General features: G+C 62.1%; 2 protein-coding genes across 11 annotated transcripts in view; one reads left to right on the top strand and one right to left on the bottom strand.

Annotated features, from left to right (window-relative positions):
- The window catches only part of RBFOX3 (RNA binding fox-1 homolog 3), a 452,038-nt gene extending 429,171 nt beyond the window's left edge, over positions 1-22,867 (top strand). For 5 of the 10 annotated variants that reach the window (XM_033438664.2, XM_033438662.2, XM_049701578.1 and 2 more), the window contains 10 exons: positions 6,653-6,790; positions 8,778-8,831; positions 9,654-9,746; positions 11,342-11,402; positions 14,677-14,730; positions 15,032-15,164; positions 15,628-15,808; positions 16,711-16,772; positions 17,733-17,811; positions 19,627-21,422. In XM_033438664.2, the coding sequence (XP_033294555.1) occupies positions 6,653-6,790; positions 8,778-8,831; positions 9,654-9,746; positions 11,342-11,402; positions 14,677-14,730; positions 15,032-15,164; positions 15,628-15,808; positions 16,711-16,772; positions 17,733-17,811; positions 19,627-19,671 (900 nt within the window). In that variant the 3' untranslated portion in view covers positions 19,672-21,422. The other 5 variants (XM_033438666.2, XM_049701580.1, XM_033438665.2 and 2 more) reach the window with 5 other exon arrangements.
- Positions 1-25,037, bottom strand: part of PGS1 (phosphatidylglycerophosphate synthase 1) — a 584,793-nt gene that overhangs the window by 50,893 nt on the left and 508,863 nt on the right. The window lies entirely within an intron of this gene.

Below are 25,037 nucleotides of genomic sequence, written 5' to 3'. Positions count from 1 at the left end.
AGGGCTGTCTCAGGTTGCAGGCACTCCTATCATTGCTAATCACTTGTAATCTACCTGCTTGGCTGCCCTCCAATCAGATAGCTTCAATTATGTGGTTGTAATGCAGCCCCAAGGAGAAAGTGCTGAGCCGGGCACTTCTCGGAGATTTCCTGATAGCCAGGGTCACGTCCAGGAGTGGCCGCCGCCCCTGGCCAACCGGGGTGGGCGCCCTGTGAAGGTAGCCCCTCTGGAGACCAGGCTGCCGCATCCCCTCCCTGACCTCCTCCGCTGCATTCTCCGGGCGCCCACGCCCCGCCGAGCTCTGGGGCTTTGCGCTCGTCCAGTTGGCCCTGCTGATCTGTCCCATTGCCGGCTAGCGGGGCCTGGCAGGAGGCCAGCACGCCTGTGCTGACCGGGAGTGACACCACCCATCTGATGGGTGTCCCCCTCTCACCCAACCTGGCTCCCACGGTGTTCCCCTGGATCCAGATATCACCTACCCTCCCTGTGCAAGCAGCAGCATCCAGGCTCTGGGGAGACACAGCCCCCCCCAAGCTGCCCCCTGGGCTGGACCAGACCCCAGCCGGTGCCCTTCCTGCCTGCTCGAAGCACCTCCCAGCCTGAGTCAGCACCAAAGCCACCAGGCTTTTCCATTATCCCAGTGTCCCTGGTACAGGGTGTCTGCCATAGACACCCCCAGGGTTCCACGGATGAGAAGGGCAGCGCCCACGGGCCTTAGAATGGGGAGGCAAACCATAGTTCCCTGGTTTAGCTTTTCCACCTCGGAAAAGAGAGGTGAGCACGGGAGCCAGAGGGGCTCCCTGTGAACAGGTCACGGCCGGCCAACCGGTCTCTTTCTGATGGACAACAGCAGACGGGGTGTATCTGGAAAAACCTCTCACAACCTCCTTGTGAACAAATACTGACCCCCAGAGGTTTGCCCTGGAAGCAAGCCTGGGAGACAAGAGGGTCAGCCTTGCAGCTGACAGAGGGTGCCGAGACCGACAGCTAACACCCTCCAACGCCTCGACAGCACAAACAGAGGCCTCCTGGACCCCCTGACACAGCCTCACCACGACAAATTCAAAGTCGTCTCCCTTCGGGGCTTCCCTGGTGGCGCAGTGGTTAAGAATCTGCCTGCCAATGCAGGGGGCACGGGTTCGAGGCCTGGCCCAGGAGGATCCCACATGCCACGGAGCAACTAAGCCCGTGCGCCACAACTACTGAGCCTGCGCTCTAGAGCCCGCGAGCCACAACTACTGAGCCCACGTGCCACAACTACGGAAGCCCGCGTGCCTAGAGCCCATGCTCCACAACAAGAGAAGCCACCGCAATGAGAAGCCCACACACCGCAACAAAGAGTAGCCCCCGCTCGCCGCACCTAGAGAAAACCAGCGCACAGCAACGAAGACCCAACGCAGCCAAAAATAAATTAATTAATTAATTAAAAAAAAGAAAGTCGTCCCTTTGGCAGACATTTGCGGGGACCTGCTCGTGCCAGGTGCTGAGCCAGCACTGGGGACACACGGGAAAAATGACCGGCCCTGCCCCGCGGGAGCCGTTGCTTCCCACCAATCAGGGACATAAAGTGGAAGGGGGCCAGTGTTGACCTCCGTGCCTGTGAGAATCCACGGCCCCGGAGAGGACCCAGGAGTCTCGGAGAGAAGCCAACTAAGACATGAGAGTCTCCCTGCTCAGCTGAGCGCCTCCCTGGGAAAGTGCCTGGGCCACAGAGCCACTGAGCCCGTGAACGGGCAGCCTCGACCTTCCTTTCTTTACCTGAGGCTCTTCAGGTACTGCAAGGGGGTCAGAGTCTGCTGCTCTTCCATCGGGATCCGGAGACGGAGGCCCCACGGGTGAAAGTTACTGGATTAGTAGGTGACCTCGAAGACACCCAGAGCTGCCCGGCAAAGATTTTGGCGTGAGTGCTCTGACTGGGAGTGTTTCTTCAAGCAGGGGCTTCCCACCTTGGGAGAAGCTGGGGAGGGTGGCCGCCGGCCGTCCCGCTCTAAGATTCCAGGAGCCACTTCCACTAGAGTAACTCCTGGCACTCGCAGCCCTGCTTCTCAGCTGTCTTATGTCCCTCCTGTGTCAGGCCTCCGTCACTGCTCTGACTCTCCTCTTGGCCTTCCCCAGGCAGCCTGACGTTAGAAGCAGGAGGTGCGGGGCAGCAGGCGGTGCGGGCTCCAGCTTTTGTCCAGACCTGCCGTCTCCTGTCTGGATTCCGTTTGTCATCACGGTGTCATCTACGTTCTTTTGTCAAAAGGCAGCAGGGGGAGCTGGGTGATTGGGGCTGCTGATGGAGCGGGCCCACCTCACTACCCTGCAGGGCCCCCCAGGGGTGCGAGTTGGGGACCACCTCCCTGGAGTACTCATTCATTCAAGGTCATGCGGGTCCCCTGCAGGTGTCCTCCCCACCCACTTGTCCACCCTCCATCGTGGGACAGCCAGAGGGACCTCCTCTCAGAAACTCCTCCCCTTCTCCCAAATCTTCCTCTGGGGCCACCTCGCCTTTGCACCGTGGGCCTCACACGGCCTGCCCCATGGCTGTCTCTCCTCCCCCACCAGCAAGCGCTGCAGCAGCAGAAACTCCACCCGGAGCAGCGGCCTTTGGTCCCCTGTGCTCTTGGCTCTCGGGGCTTAAGAAAAGTAAAAGGGGTGGACCGTGGTGGGAGTGCACCACTGCAGGGTGAGACTCAGCCGCGTGCTGCCTCCATGCAGGCGTGGTGCGAGCAGACGGCACCATCAGCACCAATGCAGCAAGCGCAGCGGCCAGCAGAGAGCCTGGAGCGTGGCATCATTCATGGGGTCCAAAGCGGACACACAGCTCCACTCAAGGTTCGGAAGAAGACTTCATGAGTGAACGGCGTGAGGACACAGGCGGAGGATGCCTCCTCCAGGGCTGGCTCACCGCCCACCAGGGGCGAGCCATGTCTGGCAGGCAGCTGACAGTCACTGCACGAGTGCCCAGGAGGTCTTGGAGGACCAAAGATGAGGAGAGATGGGGCCATAGAGAAAGGGCATTTCCAGGAGTCTCCCGTGCGGCATCAGCAAGCCGTGACGGCCACCAGGTCCTGGCCTGCTGCCTGTGGCCCTGCCAGACCTAACGAACCCTGCCCAGGGCCCTCTTGGCCTCTCCCTGTGCTGGGCTTGGGGAGGCCCAGGTGAATAGAGCTGCAGGCTCCTCGGACGGTGCGAGGGTGGGACATATGCTGTCCCACCAAGATGGGCTGGCTGCTGCCTTGAAAGGTGGAGGGGGACCCATGACGACTAAGGTGACACAGAGATGGGGAAGACACGGAAGCGAAGCGGCCGAGAGCAGTTGTGGGAGGGAAGGGAGAGTTGCTGCCGCTGTTTCTCTTTTCCCTGCATTTGAGAATCAAAGGCAAAGATTGCTTCAAAAAAGAAAAAGGAAGGGCTTCCCTGGTGGCGCAGTGGTTGAGAGTCCGCCTGCCGATGCAGGGAACACGGGTTCGTGCCCCGGTCCGGGAAGATCCCACATGCCGCGGAGCGGCTGGGCCCGTGAGCCATGGCTGCTGAGCCTGCGCGTCTGGAGCCTGTGCTCCGCAACGGGAGAGGCCACAGCAGTGAGAGGCCCGCGTACCGCAAGAAAAAAAAGGAAGTAAAGTCCCTTGGAAGGCGGTGCAGGCTGCCTGGACCACTGTGATAAATGGTGGGAAGGCCTCCATCTCGCCTTGGGGCAGCCAGTGTGCTGTTGCACTCTGGGGTTTCTCTGCACATCTTACAATTTCACAGTCATTGAACCCATTTATCTGCCTCTGTCTGCAGCTGCGCTTGGGGGCAAAGGGGGCTCTTTTCTTACTTGTGTCCTGCCCCCATCACCCCATTTCTCCCACCTGACCCTCAGCTGCTCCCCTAAGAGCCTTTGGGGTGGGATGCAGAGGCAGGAGGACCCTGGATCTTGGAGACACACAGTGGGCTCAGTTCTGCTATTAGGAAGGGCCCAAGGTGGGACAGAAAGGACAGCCCAGCCCAGCCCCAGATGCCCCAGCTTCGTCAGCACCCTCCCGTGGTGTCCCCGCTCCAACCCCTGCCCCGCCCAGGGCTCCCCATCTCCTCTGAGCGCAAGCTGGGCCTTTCCTGTGGCCCTGGCCACTAGGTCGCGCTGACCGCTGCCCTCTGCTGGCCCAGAGTCAGCATTGCATGCCCCTCTCCCACTAGTTTTCCAAGTCTGGGGTGAGTCCATTTAGTCACCTGTACCCAGGAGCAGCTGAGGGCACAGGTCTGTGGGAGGCACGGGGTGGAGGGGGGTGACGGGCACTGGGCCCACCCTTACCACTGCCAGAGGGCGGGGCTCAGACCTATGAAGAATCAGCAGATGCACTGTGGGTTCCACCTTGATTCGGGGGCACAGGTGGGCCCTCTGAAGGTGACGCACAAGCTTATTTTCTGCAAGGAAGAGTGGGACCAAGGGAGGAGGACAGCAGGACAGCTGGGGAGGGGGCTGAGCTCTCGGGCAACTCCAGGTCCCGGGCTTGGGGGGAGGAGCCCACAAGTGTCCCCGAAAAGCCCAGAGGCAGCTGCCCCATGTTGCCCATCAGGAATGAAGGCATGTACAGGCCGGATCAGGATTCTCAGAGACTTGCTACCTCACTCCCACCCCACCAGCTCTTCCTCCTCAGACGCCTCCCTGCTAAAGGTGGGCTCCTGGGAGCGGGGGTGGTCGGCACTTGTTGGTAAACCCCCAGGAACAGGCGCAGGACCCACACTTGGGCTCAGAGAACACACGCTCGTCAGAACTGGGCCTGCCACGCATGGGATGGCCAACCTGCTGAGCCCCAGGTCACGCGTGTCCCCAGGCACACGAGACGATGGTAGCTTCCAACCCACCAATGGGCTCTGATACCCTGTGCTTCCTCTCAACACAGGAGCACAGAGCTGAGGCTAAGGGGCCTTTGAACAAGATGCTCCCGCACCCCTGCAGCCCTCCAGGCCCCCTGCCAGCTCACCCCCGGAAGTGTGCTCAGGAGCTGGTGACATCCCCTCCCCTGCCCTATGGCATCCACTGAGTGCAGGAGTTGGGGGAGCGGCCCTTTCCTTCCAGAAAGGATGACGAGGGTGGCCATCTAGGGCAGGCACTCAGGAGTCCAGAGACATCTCCAGCCACTGGCCTTGGTGAGGCTCTGCCCCTCGGGGTCCATTCCTCAGCCACAGCACGAGGCCTCGGTCACAGTGACCTCGCCCTGCTCACTGTTCTGGCTCCAGGAAGCTTGTGGTACTGGTCAGCACTCCTCCGGTGGACAGAACCCACCAGAAGCAAACGGGCAGTTCCCGGGGACCTGTGGAAAGTGCTCTCCGGCACCTCTCCTCTCAGCTGTGTCTCCGCGGCCCAGCCTCCCGCCGCCGGCCAGCTGCCTCTGCTCCTCCAGCCACGTGGGAGACCACAGCCACTGGGACTTCCATTTGTGCAAAGTCTGACCCAGGCCTCGAGGACCCTGCCCTCCCCGCTTCACTCTCTGTAGGCCCCCAGGCCGTCCGTCGTCTGGAGTCCTGTCTCAGAAGCAGACCCCCAGACAAAGGTTCAAATTCAAGCAGTGTATTGGGCTGGTGATCCCAAAAGACCCGGGAGGAGAGCCCGGACTTCAGACAGGAAAAGGAAAGAAGCAATAAAAGGTGTTTCTTGGCCCGTTATGCCCACAAGGGGCAGAGGCACGAGGGGGCAGAGGAGCCCCACGGGAAGGAGCCGGCGTCTGTCCACCCACCCCATCCGTCACCGGCTCTGATCCTGGGTACTAACGCTGAGCAGCCCGCAGAAGGCCATGGGTGCCAGCCCCTGGGTCACGATGAGCCAACCAGGCCCCTCGGTCAGTCCTCCCCCACTCACCACGCCCAGCCTGCCTTTGGCTCTGGGGATTCAGCAGGGACCAACCAGGCTGAAGGGCAGCCTGGCTGTGAGCTGATGGCCCGTCCCTGTTGAAGTCCCCAGGGAGGAACCTCACATGCACACCACCAGCCCAACCTGCTTGTTGCCCTGCACCGCCTCGGGCCCTCTTCACGGCCTTGGCCTCTCGGGGAGCTGGTGGGAGGGGGGGTCCTTGCTTTGTGGCAGCTTTGTTCCCTGAGACCCAACTCTTTCAGAGTCCCTCTGTTGACCAACATTTAGCTCCAAAATGAGGACCAGCTCTGAAGCACTGGACGTGGCCAACCCTGAGCCTTGGAAGATTCAGAGCCCCAGAGCAGGGTTAGAAGAAGAGGCAGGCAGCCCCGGGGGGGCCTCCCTGTGGGGCAGCACCGCCACGGATATGTGTGTCGCGGTGGCTTCTGAAACTTCTCCACTTTCTCATTGAGCTGGAAACCCCAAATGGCGCCCATGGTCCCAGAACTCGGGCCGTCAGGGAAGCAGTGCACTCATAACCTCAAAGACCGTGATAGCCGAGGGACCGCTGACGTCAGACCTCAGTGGACAGGCCGAGCCACGGTGGGAGGACGCACTGGGCCAGGGAGGCCTGGCCCTGCGATGGTGTTGCAGACACAGCCCGGGGAAAGACCTGGAAGTGGGACCTGAGGCTGAGGTGCTGCTGTGCCATGTCTCCTGCGGGTCCCAGGATGGGGACGTCCTAGGGGCCTGGGGAAGACCTGGCACTTAGATGGTCCCCTGCTGTGGGATGGGAGCTGAAGGGGGCACCTCCCAGCCCGGGTCCTCTTCCCGCAGCAGACAGACGACGCGGCACAGACGGACAGCCAGCCGCTCCATCCCTCCGACCCCACAGAGAAGCAGCAGCCCAAGCGGCTACACGTCTCCAACATCCCCTTCCGGTTCAGGGACCCCGACCTGCGGCAAATGTTCGGGGTGAGTGTGTGTGGCCCCTCCATCTGCACTCCCACTCTCAGCGCACAGCCCAGGTGTCAGAGAGGCCCCCTGGGTTTCCTGCCTCCCTTTGCCCTCTGGGTCCAGCCCTGCTCTGACCCGAGCCTGTGGGGTAGGAGGGAGGAGGAGGGATGCAGGCTCTGGGTGGAGAGACCTGCGCGGCTGCCACCTCCACCACCTGCCCCTCAGGCCCAGGCCAGTGCCAGTCAGGTTATCACTCCGCTGGCCTCTCCTTCTGATGAGGGCTCCAGGGACCCCTGTGCCCCCAGAGCGGCAGCCCAGCCTCCTGGCCTCACACCCAGCAGCCCTGCCTGTCCTGTGTGCCTGGGGCCCAGGCACTCAACCTCTCTGGACATCCTCCAGGCCCCAGGGGTGGGGTGACAGGAGAGCACACGATGGGAAGCAAGTGCGCGTTCCGTTCCTGGATTCTCCCTGTCTGTTCCTAGACTTTGCTCTGTAGGATTTCAGCCAGTTGTAGGGTTACTGTAAGATCCTGCAGGGAGGCCCCTAAGTCCCGTGGTGACTTTATTCTGTCACTTGATTTGAACACCTGCAGGTGCTGACACCCACCGGGTGCCAGGGCTGCCCCGTGGGCAGGTGAGGGGGCAGCAGCCAGGGTTCAGCCCCGGCCACAGAGGACACATGCGCCTGGCCCGTGTTCCCTCCCTTTCTTCCCTCTCCCACCCCAAACTCTCGTCCCCCTGCCTGCCCTGTGCCCACTCCCCACTTCTGCCACAAGTCAGGCAGGCTCTGGGCCCTGAACCCCAGCCCTCCCCTCATGCCACCCACCACCCCAGGTGGGATCTGTCAGGCAAACAGGAGGTGGCCCTCCTGGGATGGACTCAGCACCTACACCTGCCCTTGGCCCAGATGTCCACTTCTCTTCCTGGGGGCCAGGCCCCACTGGATTTGGGGTTATACCCAGTAGGGTGCAGGCAGGATTTAGAATCATCGGAAGATGAGAATTCTGCCCGCTCTTGGCCCTGGGCCTGGGCAACTGCCAGCTCTCTGAGCCTGGGGCCCCCACTCGGAGCAGCTGGTATTACGATGTTATTAGGTCAGTTCACTTGGACGCCCTTCCAGTCCCGACATCACGGGCCTCAGCACACTCAGTCCCTACAGGCCGCCCAGGGGCACCCATGGTCCCTGCAGGACGCCCATGAGTTCACTCGCCCCTGCAGCACAGCAGCACCATCCTCCCCCTCCAGTACTTGTCAGGGTTGGCATTACCTCACTGTCTGGTTCCACGTCCCTCCCTGCCCACGTGACACCCACCTCCAAATGTTACATCAATTGTATGCACTGGAGACCTCAGGACAGGCCCCTCGGGACCTCAACTGGGATTTTAGGGGACCTGGTTCACAGGTTCCTGGTCTCACGTGCCAGTGAGGGAGACAAGGCTGCCCCTTGGGAGTTCCAGGCCAGCGATGGGGCAGGAAGGGGGCAGCCAGAGCGTCTGGGCCCAGCTGACTGGTATGTCCTGGTCAGGCAGAAGGGCCTGGGCTCACTTCACCCTGCCCCACACACAGCCCAGCCCCAAACAGCACAGGCAGCAGGCAGTGCAGGGTCCCTCCCTAGCACTTTCTCTCTTCCAGGGGCTTCTCTCCCTGGCAGCACCCCCACCTTTTGGGAAGGACTTACCCAGAACCCATGTGTGTGAATTAGGGCTGTCTGTCAGCAACTTGTGTCAAAGTCCCAGCAGGGAGAGGAGAGGATGCTGACAACACCGCAGATGGGACCAGCATCCTGGAGGGAAAAGCTCTCTGCACGGGAAGGTGGGGAGGGATGCCCCCCCGCCGCCAGGCTACCCAAGAGCACCTTCATGTCCCTGCAGGAGGTGGAGAGAGGGCCGGGGGCAGAGGACCTGACACAGGCAGGGGGCAAGGGTCCCCTGGGGAGCAGGCCAGCCGGGCCAGCAGTCTTAACACACCCTCTCCTGTCTCCCCCACCCCCATCTCTGTCTCTGCAGCAATTCGGAAAAATTTTAGACGTGGAGATCATTTTTAACGAGCGGGGCTCCAAGGTGGGTGCCGCCCAGAGGCCGCCACCATTACAGCGCCCGGCTGTAGGTCCCGCCAGGCTAACGTGTGAAATGTGCGTTTGCTTCCTGGAGAGCTCCGAGCCTGAGGACCCCTGAGCGACACGGGTGCTTGTACTCCCCACTCCTCCGCCCGCCCCACCCTCCCCACCCCGCTGTCTGTGTTGTCGCTGCCGCTGCTGAGGCTTCCTTCTCTCTAAGTCGCCAGGACCTCTCTGTCTGCACTTGGAGCCCCGGCCCCTGGGCCTGGGTCCCCAGCCTTCGAGCTGCTCCCCCGGGGGCCACCGGCCTTCCTGGAGCTGCCCGGAGACTGGTGGAGGGCCTGCAGGGGGCAGGCGGGAGGGTGCCCGCTCCTGGACGGGAAGACCCCCCCCGCCCCGGTTGGGGCTCCTGGGATGACGATGGGTGAGGCTGCCCCCACTCGGTCCAGAAGCCCAGCCTTGGCCCCCCAGGTGGGGTGAGGGCAACAGTCCTGGCCCCTGGTCAGGTCAGCATCTCTCTTATAGCTCTGGCCTGTCCCTTCAAGTGCCAGGCGGTCAGCGCAGGTCAGGCTCAGGCCAGGCCAGCAGCTGCCCCACCCCCGGGGCCGTACGTCTCCCAGGCGTCCTGCCAGTGGCACCAGGACAGACCTCTGGGCTGCCCGAGTCTCTCCTTCAACTCACCTGACTCAATCCCTCTCTCTCTCTCTCTCTCTCTCTCTCTCCCCGCCCCCCATTGCCCTGCCCACCCCCACTCCCCACGCCTCCTTTTTTTTCCTTTTTCTCATCCTATGTCTTTCTCTCCATGTCTGTCCTTCTCCGCTCACAGGGTTTTGGGTTTGTAACTTTTGAAACTAGCTCAGATGCTGACCGAGCCCGGGAGAAGCTGAATGGGACGATCGTAGAGGGACGGAAAATTGAGGTGCTCAGATAAGTGTGCTGCGGCAGGGACGCCCTTGAGAGCCGCCTCCGGTCACCCTGGGCCCCCGACCCAGCCCCGCTGCTGCCATGCAGAGAGCCAGGCCAGGGCCCCATGGCAGGGCCAAGCTGAGATCGGAGCCGAGCCCACCACCCGCCACGCCTTCTGGGTCTAGGCCTCAGGCTCACCCAAGGGCCCCCCAGCCTGCCCCCTCCCTCTCATTCCTGGAAAAGGTCCCCAGCTGTGGGGCTCAGCCAGACACTGGGAGGAGCCCCAGAAGTCTCGTCTCCGAGGCTTGGCGGCTCCAAGGACCTCAACCAGCCCAGCCTGCCCGTGGCTGGGAGCAGGTCATTAGTCTCACCAAGGAGCGGCAGCTGCCCCGTCCCCCCTCCCCATGCTGCCCCATCCTGCAGTTTGCCCCTTGCCTTTATCCCCCAGAGGGTGGGCAGCAGTACGAGCCAGAGCCTAGAAAGGGATCCAGCCCAGAGGCGCAGAGGGGAGGGAAGGCGAGGGGTCCCCCGACACGCCCGCCTCCACCACCCCTTCCCGGGCGGCTGCGTGTGCCCTGCTCAGTGCTGAGGCTCTGGTGTCTGGGAGCTGGGCTTCCCGAGCAGGGCGGGCAGCAAGGGTGGCCAGGGAGGGAGGGCTCAACGGCTAGTGCGGAGCCACTGGAAGAGCGGTGGAAGGACCTGAGGGAGGGTTTCCAGAAGCAGAAGGAGTGCCAGAGGCACCGACCTCAGCCGGGCTCCAGCCCAGCATCCGGCAGCCCAGGCTGCGGCCCCAGGCCCCAGGGGCTCACACTGACCGGGGGGAGGCAGTACGGCCCAGACCCCTCCCTCGAGTTCCACACCTGCCCTGCTTTCTCCTCCTCCCTACAGCCCAGCCCAGTCCTCTGGGCAGCCTGACCACGGCCTTAGATGTCTGCACAGTAGGACCCACTCCCTTGGTACCTACCTGCTCCTCCCCCATTGGCTTTGCCCCACCACCACGGGCACGTGTGCCCCCCGCCCCCGCAGAAAGCTCTCTGCTGGCCTCAAGGGAAAGGGATGCTGCCCCCACGGGGAGGGGTGACCATCCTGGTGCCCACAACCAGGAGGGCCTCAGCAGCCACCCACGGCAGAGAAGTCTTGGGGGCCATTCTGTTAGCTGCGCTGAGAGCACTTTGGGGAGAGTCCACCAGCCAGCTGCTCCAGTGGCCTTGGGTTGCCAGAGAGAGGCTGGGCTCGGTTTGTGGGAACAGTCCTGTGAACGGCAAGAGCCAGTGGGACTGGATGCAATGCTTAAGCTGAGGGCCCGGGGCCTGGGCCAGGCTGGGCACCAGCCAGTGCTGGGAACAGTGATGGCCCAGGTTCTCAGCCGGGGGGTGAGGTGCGGGCAGCACTCGGAGGGAGGAGGCCCGGGGGGAGGGCAGGCCGTGGTGGGGGGCCAGGCGAGAAGAGGAGGCGGTCCTGTGCCTCGCCTGGGCGTCCCAGGGCCTCCTCCCCAGCCCCCAGCCCCCTCCGAGGCGGCCACGGAGGAGAAGTTCAGAGCAGGACCATGCGGCCAGTGGCCTACAGGCTAATGTTCCCTTCAGCCTCTCCCTCCCTCTCTCTGGGCAGGTCAATAACGCCACGGCCCGAGTCATGACCAACAAGAAGACTGCCAACCCCTATACCAACGGTAAGTGGCCCAAGACCCCAGGGAGGCTGCAGGGGCCACCAGTGGGGACAGGGCCCAGGAGGAGCCCAGGCTGCTGGAGGCCAGCCTCCCTGGATGCTGAGTGCCCCCTCATGTCCCGGCTCTGCCGCGGTCAGAAGGGGGTGGGTCAGCGAAGCAGGAGGAGAGCTGGGGCCACCCGCCTCCACCCACACAGCTGGTGAGACCCCCGTGCTTTCCCGAGCGTGGCCGTACCCGGAGGCCGAGGACAGGCTTCAGGCACGGCGGAGAGTGGCCACTTCCTGGGTCGTTCCTTGTTTTCTAAGTGTCGAGGCTAGAGGCGCTCAGTATTTAATGAGTATGATGACAGTTAGAGGGACAGCCCCCCACCGCCCACCCCTGGGCCTTGGAAACACGGAAAGGTTGAGGCCCCGCTGGCCATAGTGTGCGTCAGCTGAGCAGTGTGCCCGTGTGCACCTGGACCCGACTGTAAGCAGATGTGGCCAGTCTTCTTTGAAACAAAACAGCTGATGCTAAATGCTGGCTGCAGGGAGGCGTGGAGGGACGGCTCTCAGCCTCTGGGTGACTTCACTCCACCAGGCAAGGACTGGTGCGGGGACTGGTTTGAGTGTAGCTGGGAACTCTTTGGGGCCTTTTTGACTTTGCTCCTCTAGCCAGGGAGCAGCAGCCCTGCTCCACCGGGACGAGTCTCCTGGCAGGACATGGGCTTTGCTTCCCACCCCCACTAGCAGGGAAGAGTGGACTGAGCCACCCCCAGACTCTCTTGTCCTGGTCTGATCAAATATACATGGAGTCAGGGGACCGGCCAGCATGGAAAACCTAGGGCAGGACAGTGGGCGGATCTGCCGCCTGACTCGCCAGCTGGGCCCCCCAGTCTTCCCTCCTGGGGCAGGGCTGGGGCACTGGCCAGACCCCATTTAGATGAGATTCTTGTCGCTCCCATCCTGCTTTTTTCAGGACTAGCAAAGCTCAAATTCTTTCTAAAAATCTGGGGGCTCCCCGGCTTCACGCCTGTCCTGAGCACACGCTGTGTATGATTTCAGTGACCTGGTGCTCAGCACAGGAAGGAAAGCGGTAGACGTTTTTTACAGGCCCAGGGTGATCCAGGGGGCTGCGCAGCCTCTCCCGAGAGCCACACGCCCCTGCTTTCTGGGCAGACCTGAGGATGTGGAGGGACATGGGATTCGGAAGAGAATCCATCCCTGAACAAGTTCACCCTTGGCTCGGAATGGGCACAGAACCAAGGCCGGTTGAGCGACGGGGAGTGGAGAGAGGGAGAAACCTCTGCCCACTTCGGTGGCAAACATGGTTTCATTTAAACATCTTAGTTGGCCTGGGCAAGAGTGACAAGGGCTGCAGTGGGCCAGCCCTGGGTTCCCTGCAGGTGGCAGTGAAGCCCAGCTCATGGGCTCTGTTGACTGAGGCTTCACTCTGCTTAACACTTCAGAGGACTCAATTCATCAGTCGGTCAGAGGGGCAGAAATTTCCACTTCAGGAAATAGACTCGCAAGGTTTGACCAGGTGTTACTATTTGCTGAAGAAACAAAGGATCCACCCAGGTGGGTCTCCGACTGCCTCTGTCATCTGGGGTCTCAGACAGTGAATTGGGGCCAGAGCGACAGGTGGAGGCACCCAGGACTCCAGAATTGGCAGAGGGAGGGGCCAGGGCCATCCGAAGCAGAAGTACAGCCTCTCTGACTGCACGCAGGAGAGCTGCCAGATGGGACCTAAGGGAGGTGGGCTTGGGTCACGGGCTCAGGACTCTGCTCCGTCGTGGATTTCTACTAAGAAGACTCAGTTCTTGGGACTGGAGGTCATCGCAGAAGATGAAGCGTTTCTTCCCTCCTGACCTGGTATTTATAGAAGATTCCAGAGGCCTAGCAGCAACGTTCAGACGCAAACATCTGTGCTGGTCATGTGATGGTGGACCAGGGATGGAAGGCGACCCACAGTCTCATGGAGAGTGTGGAGAACGGGCCCCCAGGAGGAACAAGGCCCCAGAAACTCTGTCCTGGACACCTCCCGGCCAGCCCAGCAGTGGGGCTGTTAGAATCTGGACTTGAGACATGGAGCTGGGCTGGGGGTGTGCTGCAAAGATAAGACCCTGATAAGCTGAGGGGCCAGGGGCTGGGCCTGGTCACGTGAGCTGACCCCACCCTCACTTCCTGACCACCTGGAGCTGGTACAGGCTCAACTGGCTGGTTTCTACCCCCAGAGCCTCAGGTGGGAGCAGGCCTTCACCCGTGCGCCTGGGTCTCTGGTGGGAGAGGATGACCAGCCTGCCCACCTGCAGAGCGGGAGAGGCTGGGGGCCAGGGAGTGGCCAGGAACATGGGCCTGGCATCCCACAGCTGGTCTGGCTCTGCCACTCTCCAGCCCTGTGATTCAAGGCTGCCACGCCTCCCTGAGCCTCCATTTGCTCATCTGTAAGATGGGAGGCCGTGACACCTTCCTCGTCGGATGGGTCTAGGACAGTGTGGTATATGGTAAAGTGGTCAGAGGATGCTAGCTGTCCTTCTCATTATCCCTAATCCCAAGGCCCCTCTTCCCCACCTCCTCCCCCGGCAGCCCTCCCACCGGCTGCTTTGGGGGAAAACAGACAGAGGATAGCAAAAGCAGGACTCAGCACTGAGAAAGGGAGCCCCTCGGGAGCCCCTCGGGGGCCCCGACCCAGGACAGAGATGGGCAGGAGGTGAAGGAGGTCGCCGTGGCTGAGGCCAAGCTCCTTTACGGCAGCCTCTGACCGTCCTGGAAGGCAGCCAGGTGCCCACATGAGACAGCTCCCATGAGATTGGGCCGTCAGGCACTAACGTACCCAGGCCACCAGCAGCCCCCATCCCAGCTGGGGGCCTACAGACGTTGCATAATAACGCGTTCCACTTTCCCTCCTCGTGCTCTCCTGCAGACACTGCAGACCCCAAGCTGCTGGGGCCAGTGCCCCAGGACAGGGAGGGCCTGGGGCAGGCTGGGGAAGGCCGAAATGCGAAAAGAATCAAGACACCGGGAGGATCGTCAGCAGTGACTGGGTCTCTGTCAGGGAGCAGAAAGCACTCAGCCAGTGAGGCTGCAGCATCCCAAGAGGGGCCCAGGGACTGTGTTCCCGCCTAATCCATCTACCCTGACTGCAGACGGAGGGGTCCCGCCCGTCCTCTGCAGTGGCCACGGCCTCGGAATGTCCCAGTGGGGCTCATCCTGGAGTCCTTGGGGTTCCCAAGCATAGTGTGAGGTGGGGAGACAATGGGGAAGACAGTGATTGGGTTTCTTTGCTTCTCTTCCAGGCTGGAAGCTAAACCCGGTGGTAGGGGCAGTCTATGGACCTGAATTCTATGCGGGTAAAGGCTGGAGCTGCGGCGCGGGGCTGGGGCGGGCCTGGCCGGGTATTGGGCGGTCATTGGCCAGTCGTCCTGGGTGGGAGGACGTGGCCAGGGGCGTGGCTAGGCGGGGGACATTTTTCGGGTGGGCGTGGCCAGGCCGAGGCGTGGTGGGGCGTGGCCATGTGGGAGCGGCCAGGCGGGATGTGTGGCCCGATGCGGCCGTGGTCAGGCCCCAGCCCTCCTGCCTCCCCTCCTGCCTCCCCTCCTTCCCTTAGCCTTCCCTCTCACACTGTCTCCTCTCCGACGCCCTTTCCTGCAGTGACGGGGTTCCCCTACCCCACAACCGGCACAGCTGTTGCCTACAGGGGCGCGCACCTACGGGGCCGGGGCCGGGCTGTGTACAATACGTTTCGGGCTGCGCCGCCCCCGCCCCCCATCCCGACTTACGGAGCGTGAGTACCTGGGGCGCACAGGGAGGGAGGCTTGGAGAACGGCCCCGGGAGCGTGGGGAGGGGGGCGTGGTGCAGCCAGAGGGGCTAGGCAGCCTTTCCAGCACTGTGGCGCGGGGGTGGGGGGCGGTGGGAACCCCAAACTTCACACAGCAGTCGCTTCCACATCAGTACACCCACCTCCGTCCTGCCACCGGATCTCAGGGTCTCTGGCATGTGAGGGATGTTTAGAGCCCCAGCACCTTGCCCGATGCCTTAATGGGTGGTGGTCGGCCCTGGAGCTCAGTGGGCCTTCTCTAAGCCCTCCCTGGTCCGTTCCCCGGGGCCCTCCGACCCTAATGGGGGGGATACAGCTGCCTGGGGTGGAGTAGGGGAAGGGGAAGCAAGGTGGGCCGACGGGCCCCTGGGTTTGTGGGAGAAAGGAGCTGACCAGCAAGGGTGTTACTCTATTGTTATACCAAAACAGGGCACTGGAGCAAACGCTTGTTAAAATGCCAGTCCCATGGGCAGGGCTGGCACCCTGCCCCCTCCCTCCTCAGCAGACACCGGAGCCGGCCTACCCCACCTCTCCAGCGTTCCCACCACTTTCTTGTCCGTTTGCTTCCAGGGTCGTGTATCAGGATGGCTTTTATGGTGCTGAGATTTATGTAAGTGTAGCCCCGGGGGAGGGAGGGTGGAATCTGGCGTTTCGTATGTCTCAGTGAACAGTCAGTGTCTCCCACTCCCAGCCCCACTACCCCCACCCCCTCCCGTCCTGGGAGCCCAGGGGGCGACCTCAGCACAGGTAAACCTGGGTTATCTGTGCTCAGGGTGCGAGTAGCAATGGATCCCCCAGCAGCCCGATGAGCCAGGCGTGTCTTCTCCGTTTCACAAGGTGTCAGTTGTATGATGGGGACAGTGGGTGAATCTCCCATATCCCTAACAGCATTGGGGTCACTGAGTGAGCCCCCATAGGCACCCTGTGTCCATTGCAGAGGCCAGAGAGAGACCAGGAGGTAGAGGCTCCAGGGCAGACCCCCTTGATGGGGTCCTGTCTCCTCTCTCCTTTCACGGGGCTGCACTTACTGCTTCCTCTAGCTCGGAGCCCTTGCTGACGACCCCCACCCCCACCCCACCCAAGACCTCATTTCCATCCCGGGTGGTCGCCTGTAATTCAGCAGTCCATTGGTCAGGGCTAAGACGTGGTCTGAGTTAATGCCCTTTGCCCTTGTCCCATCCCAGTGTCCAGGATAGCACCGAGTCTCCATACCCATCAGCATCAGAGTCAGGGCTGCGCTGGCCTGGTGGCAACTCTGTGAGCACCTACCGTGTGCCAAAGCCTTGAACACAGCCAGACATATCATTGATGCTCACTCGTGTGTGTTGAACGCACAAATGGACGCATCAATGAATGAGGTGAACAGAAACCCCACCTTGAACCATGCCACGAAACCAGAAGCCAGGTGCCCCCAGGCCTGCACCAGCTACCCCTCACCTGGCCAAGATGAAGGTTGAAATGCTGTGTCCAGCCCACTAAGCCCGTGTGCCGTGTCCTCCCCTTACCCTGCAGGGAGGCTATGCCGCCTACAGATACGCTCAGCCCGCAGCAGCCGCGGCCGCCTACAGCGACAGGTACCCGCGGTGGGCGGGGGCGGGGAGAAGATGGATGGGTCGTCGGGCTGGGCTGGGACAGACAGGAACCCTCACCCACAACACTCAGGGCCTGGGGGTGCCTCCCTTTGGTGGACACAGGGTCTGAGCAAAGGAGAGCAGGTCCATGTGAGCTTGGAGACCCCAAGCCAGCAAGCCCCAAACTTCTGTAATCACTTCCTGCCTGCAAGAGAGGGGAGCCTCGGGATCCCCTGGTTCTCGGGTAGCGGACAGCTCCTCTGATGCCCAGCCCTGGAGGCCTAACCCCCCTCCCCAAGCTCTGGAGGCCCGAGTGAGAAAGGTAATTAGGAGCGTTTGCTTCTGCTCGGGCACGCCTCTGACGCTTCTCAGCGCTCCCAGGCCTGAAACCCTTCAACCCCGAGAAAGAAAGGCAGAGTGTGTGCACCTTGGGAGCAGAGGCCTCTGCCCACCTGGAAGCACACCCAGAGGCCCAAGGGGGGGTTCTCTTTTGTTTTGAGGGTAGGTCTTGTGGGGGGGGCTGGCCTGTCACCTTTCCCTGTGGGCACTCGGCCTGTTGGCTGCAGGGCTGCAGGCTGGGGAAGCGTGCGGGCTCCAGTACCGGCCAGGCGGTGGGCGCTTCGTGGAGGACAGCCATCGTGTGCCGGCTCTGGCCTAGGAACTGCCCAGCCCTCCCTCTCAGGGGCAGGCGGCACCCTTGGACCCACACCTTCCTCGCAGCCTCACACTGTGTCTCAGCCTGTGGGTCTTGTCGGGGGCGCAGCAGGCCAGCGCTCAGGGTCAGCACTCGCTGGACGTGTTCAGAGGGTGACCGGCTGTGTTCCCTCCAAACAGGCAGGAAGAAGAAGGGGGCGTGCAGGGGAGGGAGGGGCCTTGGGGCGCCGTCTGGGAGGAGGCAGGAGACCTGCTGGCCCCCCAAATGCCCCGTTGCCCACACCCCACCCCCTGTGCTCACCTCCCCAGTTATGGCAGAGTCTACGCAGCTGCTGACCCCTACCATCACACCATCGGCCCCGCGGCGACCTACAGCATTGGAACCATGGTAAGGAGGCTGGGGCCTGGCTGCCCTGAGCCTTGACGAGACGGCTCGCGCTGCAGCCAGGTGTGTGGCGGGGGGCGGGCGAGCGGGCAAGCCCTTAGGGGAATGACCCAGCCCTCGGCCTGGTGCCTGGAAGACAGAGGCCTGGATTTGAGTTGGAGGAGGACTTGCCCTTTTGTGCCCTTGTGGAATTAGAGGGAGGCAGATCTGCCCAGATAGTCGGCTGCCCAGTAGTGACGTCTGGTCGTCTGGGAAGCATCCTGGTGCGGCCCGGTTTTCTGAGGCCTTGTCCCGTCCAGGCCTTCCATTCCCCTCACCAGGAAAACCAAACAAAACCCTCCGGCAGAGGCTCCAGAGGCAGGCAGGGCCTCCACTTCCCCTCATGTGGGTGTGTCCGTGCCATGGTCCCTCTGTGTTCTGTCACCCCCTTGCTGTACCTTTTCTCACATCGAGGTGGGGAACAAGGGCTACCTGCTGTTTCTCACCCAAGGCCCTGCTCCATGGCCCGTCCGTGGCTCCGGCTGAGTCTGCAGGCCCTCTCCTGGGGAGACGGGGCCTCTGACCACGGGCCTGGGGCGGGACGGAAGGGGCGCACTCCTGGGCTTGCTGAGGCCGGAGGTGTGTGGGCCAGTGTGTGTGTGTGTGTGAGCGTGTGTGTGTGTGTGTGTGTGGCCAGCTGTTGACACATACAGCCCAGCTCACTCTGTACCCCCAAATCTGCTTGCAGTGGACACCTACCTCCCAGGCCCATCCCACCCCCAACCCCAGGGGGTGTTACTGTCGGTTTTTAGCTAGCTTGGCATCCAGCATCAAAGATGAAAACATTTTTGCGGGGGTCAAGAGGGAGGAGGTTCAGAGACAATACGGATTTTTTTTTCATCTCCCTTGTTTTTGATTACTCCCTCCCAGTTTTTGTTTTGTCTTTTTTGATGTTTAACGAGCCTCAGATATCCCAGGCAGCCTGCAGTGACTGCTGGCAGCCATGAGGCCCAGGCCTCAGGGTGGGGGCCCACACCCACTCCTGGATGGAGGCCCCAGAACCGTGGCTTGCAGGCCCCATGGCTCCAGGATCGTAATTCACAAGGGTTCCCTCTTGTGTTTCCTTTTATTGATTTTTTAAGATTTTCTGTTTCTTCCCAACTTTTCTTCTCTGCCACTTGCCACTTTCTTCCTTTTTCTGGGGAAACTGGTGGGTAGGGCAGGAGGTTCCTGTGCGGGCCTCCCTGACCCAGGGGAGCCCAGGGGCACCGGAGAGCAACAGTGCCAAAGGCCCGTCCTCCCAGCAGGATGGAGGAGGCGCAGGGACCCCAGGAGGCCCCACGGAGCTGGGTGAGCAGATGCAGCCCCTCCTGGTAGAGCCGAGGCCCTGGGAACCCTGACAAGAGGTCCCTCCGCCCTCCCGTGCCTGGAGGGGCTGAGTCCTGACCCCGGCAGCCCCGCTGGGCGCTGAGGAGGTGGGGCTTCTGCTCAGCCCTGCCCCCCAGATTACAGATGACAGAGAAAGCTGGCAGGGAAGGGCCAGGCCTGAGCCAAGACAGTGGCCGAAAGACATCTCAAGCCTCGTTATCCAGAAGCACTGTGGCTGGTGACCCCAGCACCTCCCTGACCCCAAGACCACCACATCGGAAACAGGCCCAGGGCCCCTCCTGCTGCCATGACAACCAGCGCCCATTCTCCCCGAGGCAGACCATGAGGCGGGCAGAAAACGGGATTTAGCTATTTCTCTTTTTGCTTTTCCTTATTTTTTTTTCTTTTTGCTTTTTCCCCCTCTCCCAAAAGGCGGTACTGATTGGCTGTTTTTCATCTTTGATGTTGCAGGCTAGCCTCTGCCGAGGAGGGTACAGCCGCTTCACCCCCTACTAGCAAGAGGCCCAGCCCCTAACAGCATTCACACTGACTGCCTAGTACACACCAAACCCAGCAGTCCAAAACCAGGCACAGCCACCAGGAGGACAGTGCGCCCCTCCCGGTCAGCGACACGCGCCGCTGGCCTCTGCGACTCTAAGTCCATAGGTTTTACCTCCGGCCAACTGGTCTCCCCGCCACGATGGCGTGTGTGTCTTTGACCCTGGTCACCCCCGTATGTCTGAAACCTTGGTTCCTATTTTGACTCTGTTGACGTTGTGCCCCCCCCCCCCACCGAGCCATTTCAGGTACAGTATGCACACAGTGGGAGGGGCTAGGCTGGCAGAAGACCCCTCCCCGAGAACTAGCAATAGAGCCTGAGAGGGCCATGCCCACTCCCTATGCCCCCGGGCCACAGAGCCACGGAAGACGCCAGCCCGGCCTCCCCAGGAAGCCACCCCAACCAGTCTGGGCCAGAGCCCCGGCCCCTCCCCTGGGGTTCAGGAAGCAAGGGGCTCCCGTCTGTCTGCCTCAGTCGGTGGGTTCCTAGCCTCGACAGTACTCCTCCCTCCCCATCGTCACCCAGCTAATCACAGGAGTAAGTGTCTCTGCCCTCTGTCCCCATCCAGCTAAACTAACATTTCTGATTAAACTTTATTGATGTTTCCTGCTGAAGTTGTCACAAGTCGTGCGGGAGCCCCACCAGCCTCAGGGGTTCCTTAGCCTCTGTTATAAGAAGGGAGAGCGTAGGGAGAAATTTCCCTGCCCCAGAGCCCAAAAGCGGTCCAGCCCTGCAGCGCCCGAGGGCCCTCCGCTCAGCCCGTCTGCCTCACCGCCCACAGTCTGTCCTCTCCAGCCACAGTCTTGAGATGGGGTCCCTGCCAGCCTGGCACCTGGGCCTGTGCAGCGCCAGAGTGCAGCACCATCTCCCCTTCCCCAACCTGAAACATTCTTATCCAGGTACATTTCCGGAGGGGGAGTCTGAGTGAGAGAGCAGGGGAGGGTGGTGCCCGTCCTCCGGACTCCCTGGCGGAACAGTGCCTAGCATCCACCAGCCGTCCCGAGAGGCCTGGGGCTTAGCTCTGCTGCAGGGCTCTGGGGCCTGCAGGTGAAGCTGAGACGGCCGCGGGAGCTTTTGGAAGTTTCATATGCGGCCCTGGTACCTCTGCGACAGGAAAAAGTGGCAGGGACCAAGGAGGCCCAGGTCTCCTATGTGCCAGAGCTGGGCTTCCAGGGGTGTGGACGCAGCTAGAGGGTGCAGGTCCCCGCCAGCCAGGGCGTGAGCCTCCGCCGACTCCACCAGCACATCTGTCCTGGCTGGTGGAGTGGGCAGGTCACACGCAGGGTGCCCAGCCAACTCACCACCACTGCCCAGAGCACCTTCTCAGCTGCCTCATTCCAGACCCCCACGTGGCCCATGCAGCGTCATCCACCCACCACGCCCTGACCTCTGCCCTCATCTGCGCCGAGCAGCCAGACCCTGCCCACCCAGGTCTTAGCAGAGTCCACCAGCTGCGTCTGCCAGCTGCGCTCATCCCGGCTGCCCTGTTCTGCCCCCACCACCAGCCGTGCCCTCTCTGCCCTGGAGGCCGGAGGTCTGCATTAAATTCCCTTACGCAAGATGAGGGGGCTCCTGAAGCTGGGAGCGGGGCCGGTTTGGGGGCGCCTCCTCTCTTCCCTCCTGGCACCCGGGGTCCTGGGTCCCGCTGCCCCGGCAGCACGCCTGGCCGGTGCTCCTGTGAACTGCAAGTCGCGCCTTTCTGTTTCTGTTGTAGTGAAAGCTTCCACCGTTTCCTTCTTGGACCATGAAGGGCAAAAACAAAAAAACACAAAAAAATCACAAAACAAAAAACAAAACAAAAAAAGATGTTCAGATCCAAGCAGCAAAACAGCCAACCAAACCGAGAAGCACCCACCGCGTCCGAGTCCGCGAGCCCGCGAGCCATCGCACCGCAGCGAGGGAGCAGGTCCGCGGCCCCCGGCGCCGGCAGCGCGCTGGCAGGAGGGAGGCGGGAGGGGAGGGACTCCGTTTTCTACCACGTCTTCCTTCCGGGCCCCACTCAAGGCAGCGTGGGCCAGTGGCGAGCGGCTGCAGGCCCAAGCAGGAAGAGTGGCCAGCAGGACTCGACCTTGGCTGCTGACTGTGCCAGCGGAGGGACGGCTGGGCGGGCGCGGGGACGGGGGCTGCTTTTCATCTCGGGGCTTCGGCTGTGCCCAGTCACCCTGTGTCTTGCGCTCTGGGCCCCGGCTACCCCTCCTGCCACGCCGCCAACACCTGTGTCCTGCGAACCTGGGGAGGAGTTTGCAGCCACTGGAGGCTGTCCAACCAGCAGCCCTGGGGTCCGACCTCAACACCAAGGGCTGATATGTTTCCAGAACTACAGGGCACCCAGGCCCCCTCCCTCCACATGAGGGGGCTCTGGCTGCCCAGCCAGGGGTGAGGGCCTTGAGGCCGAGGTCTTGTTCTGACTGGTCGTTTTTGGTTCCCTTTCTGGAGGAGGCCCTGGGCCTGGTCCAGGAGAGAGAAGGTCAGCCTCACGCTGCAGCTGGGAAGAGCCCTCTGGCCCCCGCCCTGCAGGGCCCAGTCCTGCAGAGAGGAACAGAGGGACGGGCCGGCACCTGGCTGCACGGCGAGGGTTCGGGTCACGGTGCTATGGGTCTGGACGGCACGTCCAAGCAGGGAGAGCCAGGGGTGGGGGAAGGCCTGGGCGGTCCGCAGCCCCCTCCCCTGCTCCCGGCTCAGGTCCTAGAGTTGCGGGGGCAACAGACAGCAGGCAGCAGGGAGGAGCCGCTGGCCAGGCAGGGAGAGCTGGAGTCGGGGGAGCAGCAAAAAACAACAAAAGATGTAGGCTCCCAACATGGCTCCACTGTCTCACGAAACTTTAAAAGGAAAAAAAATACACCTCACTTTATATTCAGCATCAGCTCCTGAAGCTACTGAGATGAGGCTCCTTTTCTATTCCCGTTGTACATAGCCCCGCCCTGCCTCCGGCTTCGTCCTCTGTACAGGTCCCTCCACCCTCTGCTGTTCTCGACCCTTTTCTTGCAGCAGCTCCACCCCCGGCCCTGCGCCCTCCCACCCCTCTCAACCCCGGGACTGCAGCCAGGCCCCAGGCTTCCTTTCTTACCATTCTGTATGCTTCCAAGGTGTGACCATTCAAATCAACCGCATTATTATTATTAAGATTATTAATAAAGATTTTTCTTCAAACCAGGACAACTCTTTTTGATTTGCCAGCTCCCGGGCACAGAGGGTAGAGGGCACAGAGGACCAGGACGCCCACTGTGGGTGGCCCCAGGATGGGCAGCTCCTCCCAGGAAGCCAGATGGCCAGAGGGGAGTCAGAAGACCCTATGGGAGACGGTCTAGAGCCCCCATGCTCTCCTCCAGACTGCCATCTCCCCATCCCGTCCCAGGAGTCTGGAGGCAGGGCTCACACGTGCTCCCCGCAGCCTTGCCCTGTCTACTCTGCGAGCAAGGTCTGTGACGTTACCAGCAGAGTCTGGGGCAGAGAGGCCCCCCGGCCCCACCGGCTGCTGAGTGGTGGCCACTCCACATGTGTGCCTGATGACCGGTGGGGCAGACATCTGAATACAACAGGGCCGGCTGGGCAGTTGAGGCTGGTGCTCTCAGGGCTCTTGCCCACACCACTGGCTCTGCCTGTGCGCCGGGGCCCAGCCGTGGTCCCAAGGAAAGGAGCTGCCTGAAGGTAAGCCCACTGCTCCACCCCGGGTGTGAGTCCCCAGCCCCGGCGCAGTGGGGTGGAGGACAGTGGCCGCCATCCTCAACTCCCAGCCAGAAGAGGAGGGAGAGCAGGGAAGGGAAGCAGCAGAATCCAAACCAAGAGCCTGAAAGCCGCGATGGGGGCGGGCTCCAAACCCGGGACGCGCTGTCCGCCCCACGTCTCACCAAGACCTGCGCTCTTCATTTTTCACAGCGTCGGATCATTTATTTCGGAGCGATTACACACGCCAGAGGGGCACAGGCTTAAACGCCGACATATTATTTTCCTGCATACGAGCCTTTACCGTCGGTGGGACTGGGGACCGTGCTCTTGGGAAGCTGGGGCTGTGCGATCCCGCAGCACGCCATGCTCTGCTAAGCCCCCTTTTTTCTAATTGCTTGCGTGCCAGACTGTGAGAAAATAATTGCCACTATAAATTTTCCCTCCTTCTCTGCATAAAATATTCGGAAAACCAGCACTTAAAAAAAAAAAAAGCCTCCTGAAATAAGAGCAGTGGGGCATGACAGCTGTGCTGCCCACTTCCGGGTGCCCAGTCCTGCCCCCCACCCGACCCCCACCTCTGGGAACTGGGGTGGGAGGAGCCAGGAGCCCCCACCCCAGTTCCCCCAAGTTCAAAACTGGGGGGGGGACTCAAAGCATGCCAGGGGAGTCAAGGGAGCGGTTCCCCAACCCCGACAGTCTCCTCACGCTCCAGATTCACAGGGAGAATCTGGGGTGCTGGGAGACCTGTTCAGGGTCAGCCAGTGGAGGTGTCTTCCTGGCCCGCAGGAACCCTCTTCCCCCCTCTCAGACAAACCTATTCCCGTCCTGGGGCTGAGCTGGGCCACACGCGTGGGGCATGAAGAGTAAAACGTTCCCAATTAGGAAAGACATAGAACCAGAGGTCCTGCGTCGGGCTGGGAAAAGGGCACGTGGGCACCCGGGAAGCAGGACAGGTGGAGACAGAGGCAAACGGCCCCGGAAGGAGAACCCCTCCGTGTCCTGCGGTCCTCTCCGAATTCCGAGGACCAGGATGGATGCTGTGTGGCTGCACTGCCGCCTGGCGGCCACTTCTTCCACTGCGGCGTAAAACTCAAGTCTGCTGACCGTGCGTGACACAGGGGGCCAACCCTCCAGCTGGGAGGTCACTCCAGAGGGCCCTGGCCCTTGGCATCGTCCACATCAAGTAGCACAGGGGGAGGACAAGAGGAACAGGAAAGTAACCCCCATCGTTGGCCTATGAGGCCTGGGGTGAGAGACCCCAAGAACGAGGGGCTGACGGCCTTCGTCAAAGGGTCAGGGCACAGCCCGCTCAGGCCTGGAGAGGGCAGGGGAGCAGGGTTACCCAAGGCTGCGGGATTAAGAGACCCCTCCTGGGAAGCCACCGCAGCGGCCCAGGTGTCAACAGGGGAGCTGTGTGGCTGGAGAAGCCATCTCTGGCTCACCTACCCCGCTCCTCCCCATGCAGAGTGCTGGGCAGAGGAAGGAGGGAGGTGCGGGGAGAGAGAAGGAAGCGGGAGGAAGGGGCCCCAGTGGGGCGGGCCGCCGTCCCGATGCCTTGATGCTCTGGATTAACACCTGCTCAAGGGAGCGATGGAGCCAGAGGGTGTGACGGAGGCGGCCCGGAGCCTGCACCCAGGGCTGGGGGGCTGCTGGGTGC

The sequence above is a fragment of the Orcinus orca genome, chromosome 19 (genome assembly GCF_937001465.1).
Source record: "Orcinus orca chromosome 19, mOrcOrc1.1, whole genome shotgun sequence".
In the NCBI taxonomy this organism is placed as follows: Eukaryota; Metazoa; Chordata; class Mammalia; order Artiodactyla; family Delphinidae; genus Orcinus; species Orcinus orca.
Note: the sequence above shows the minus strand (reverse complement) of the source record. Positions and strands in the feature narration are given on the sequence as shown.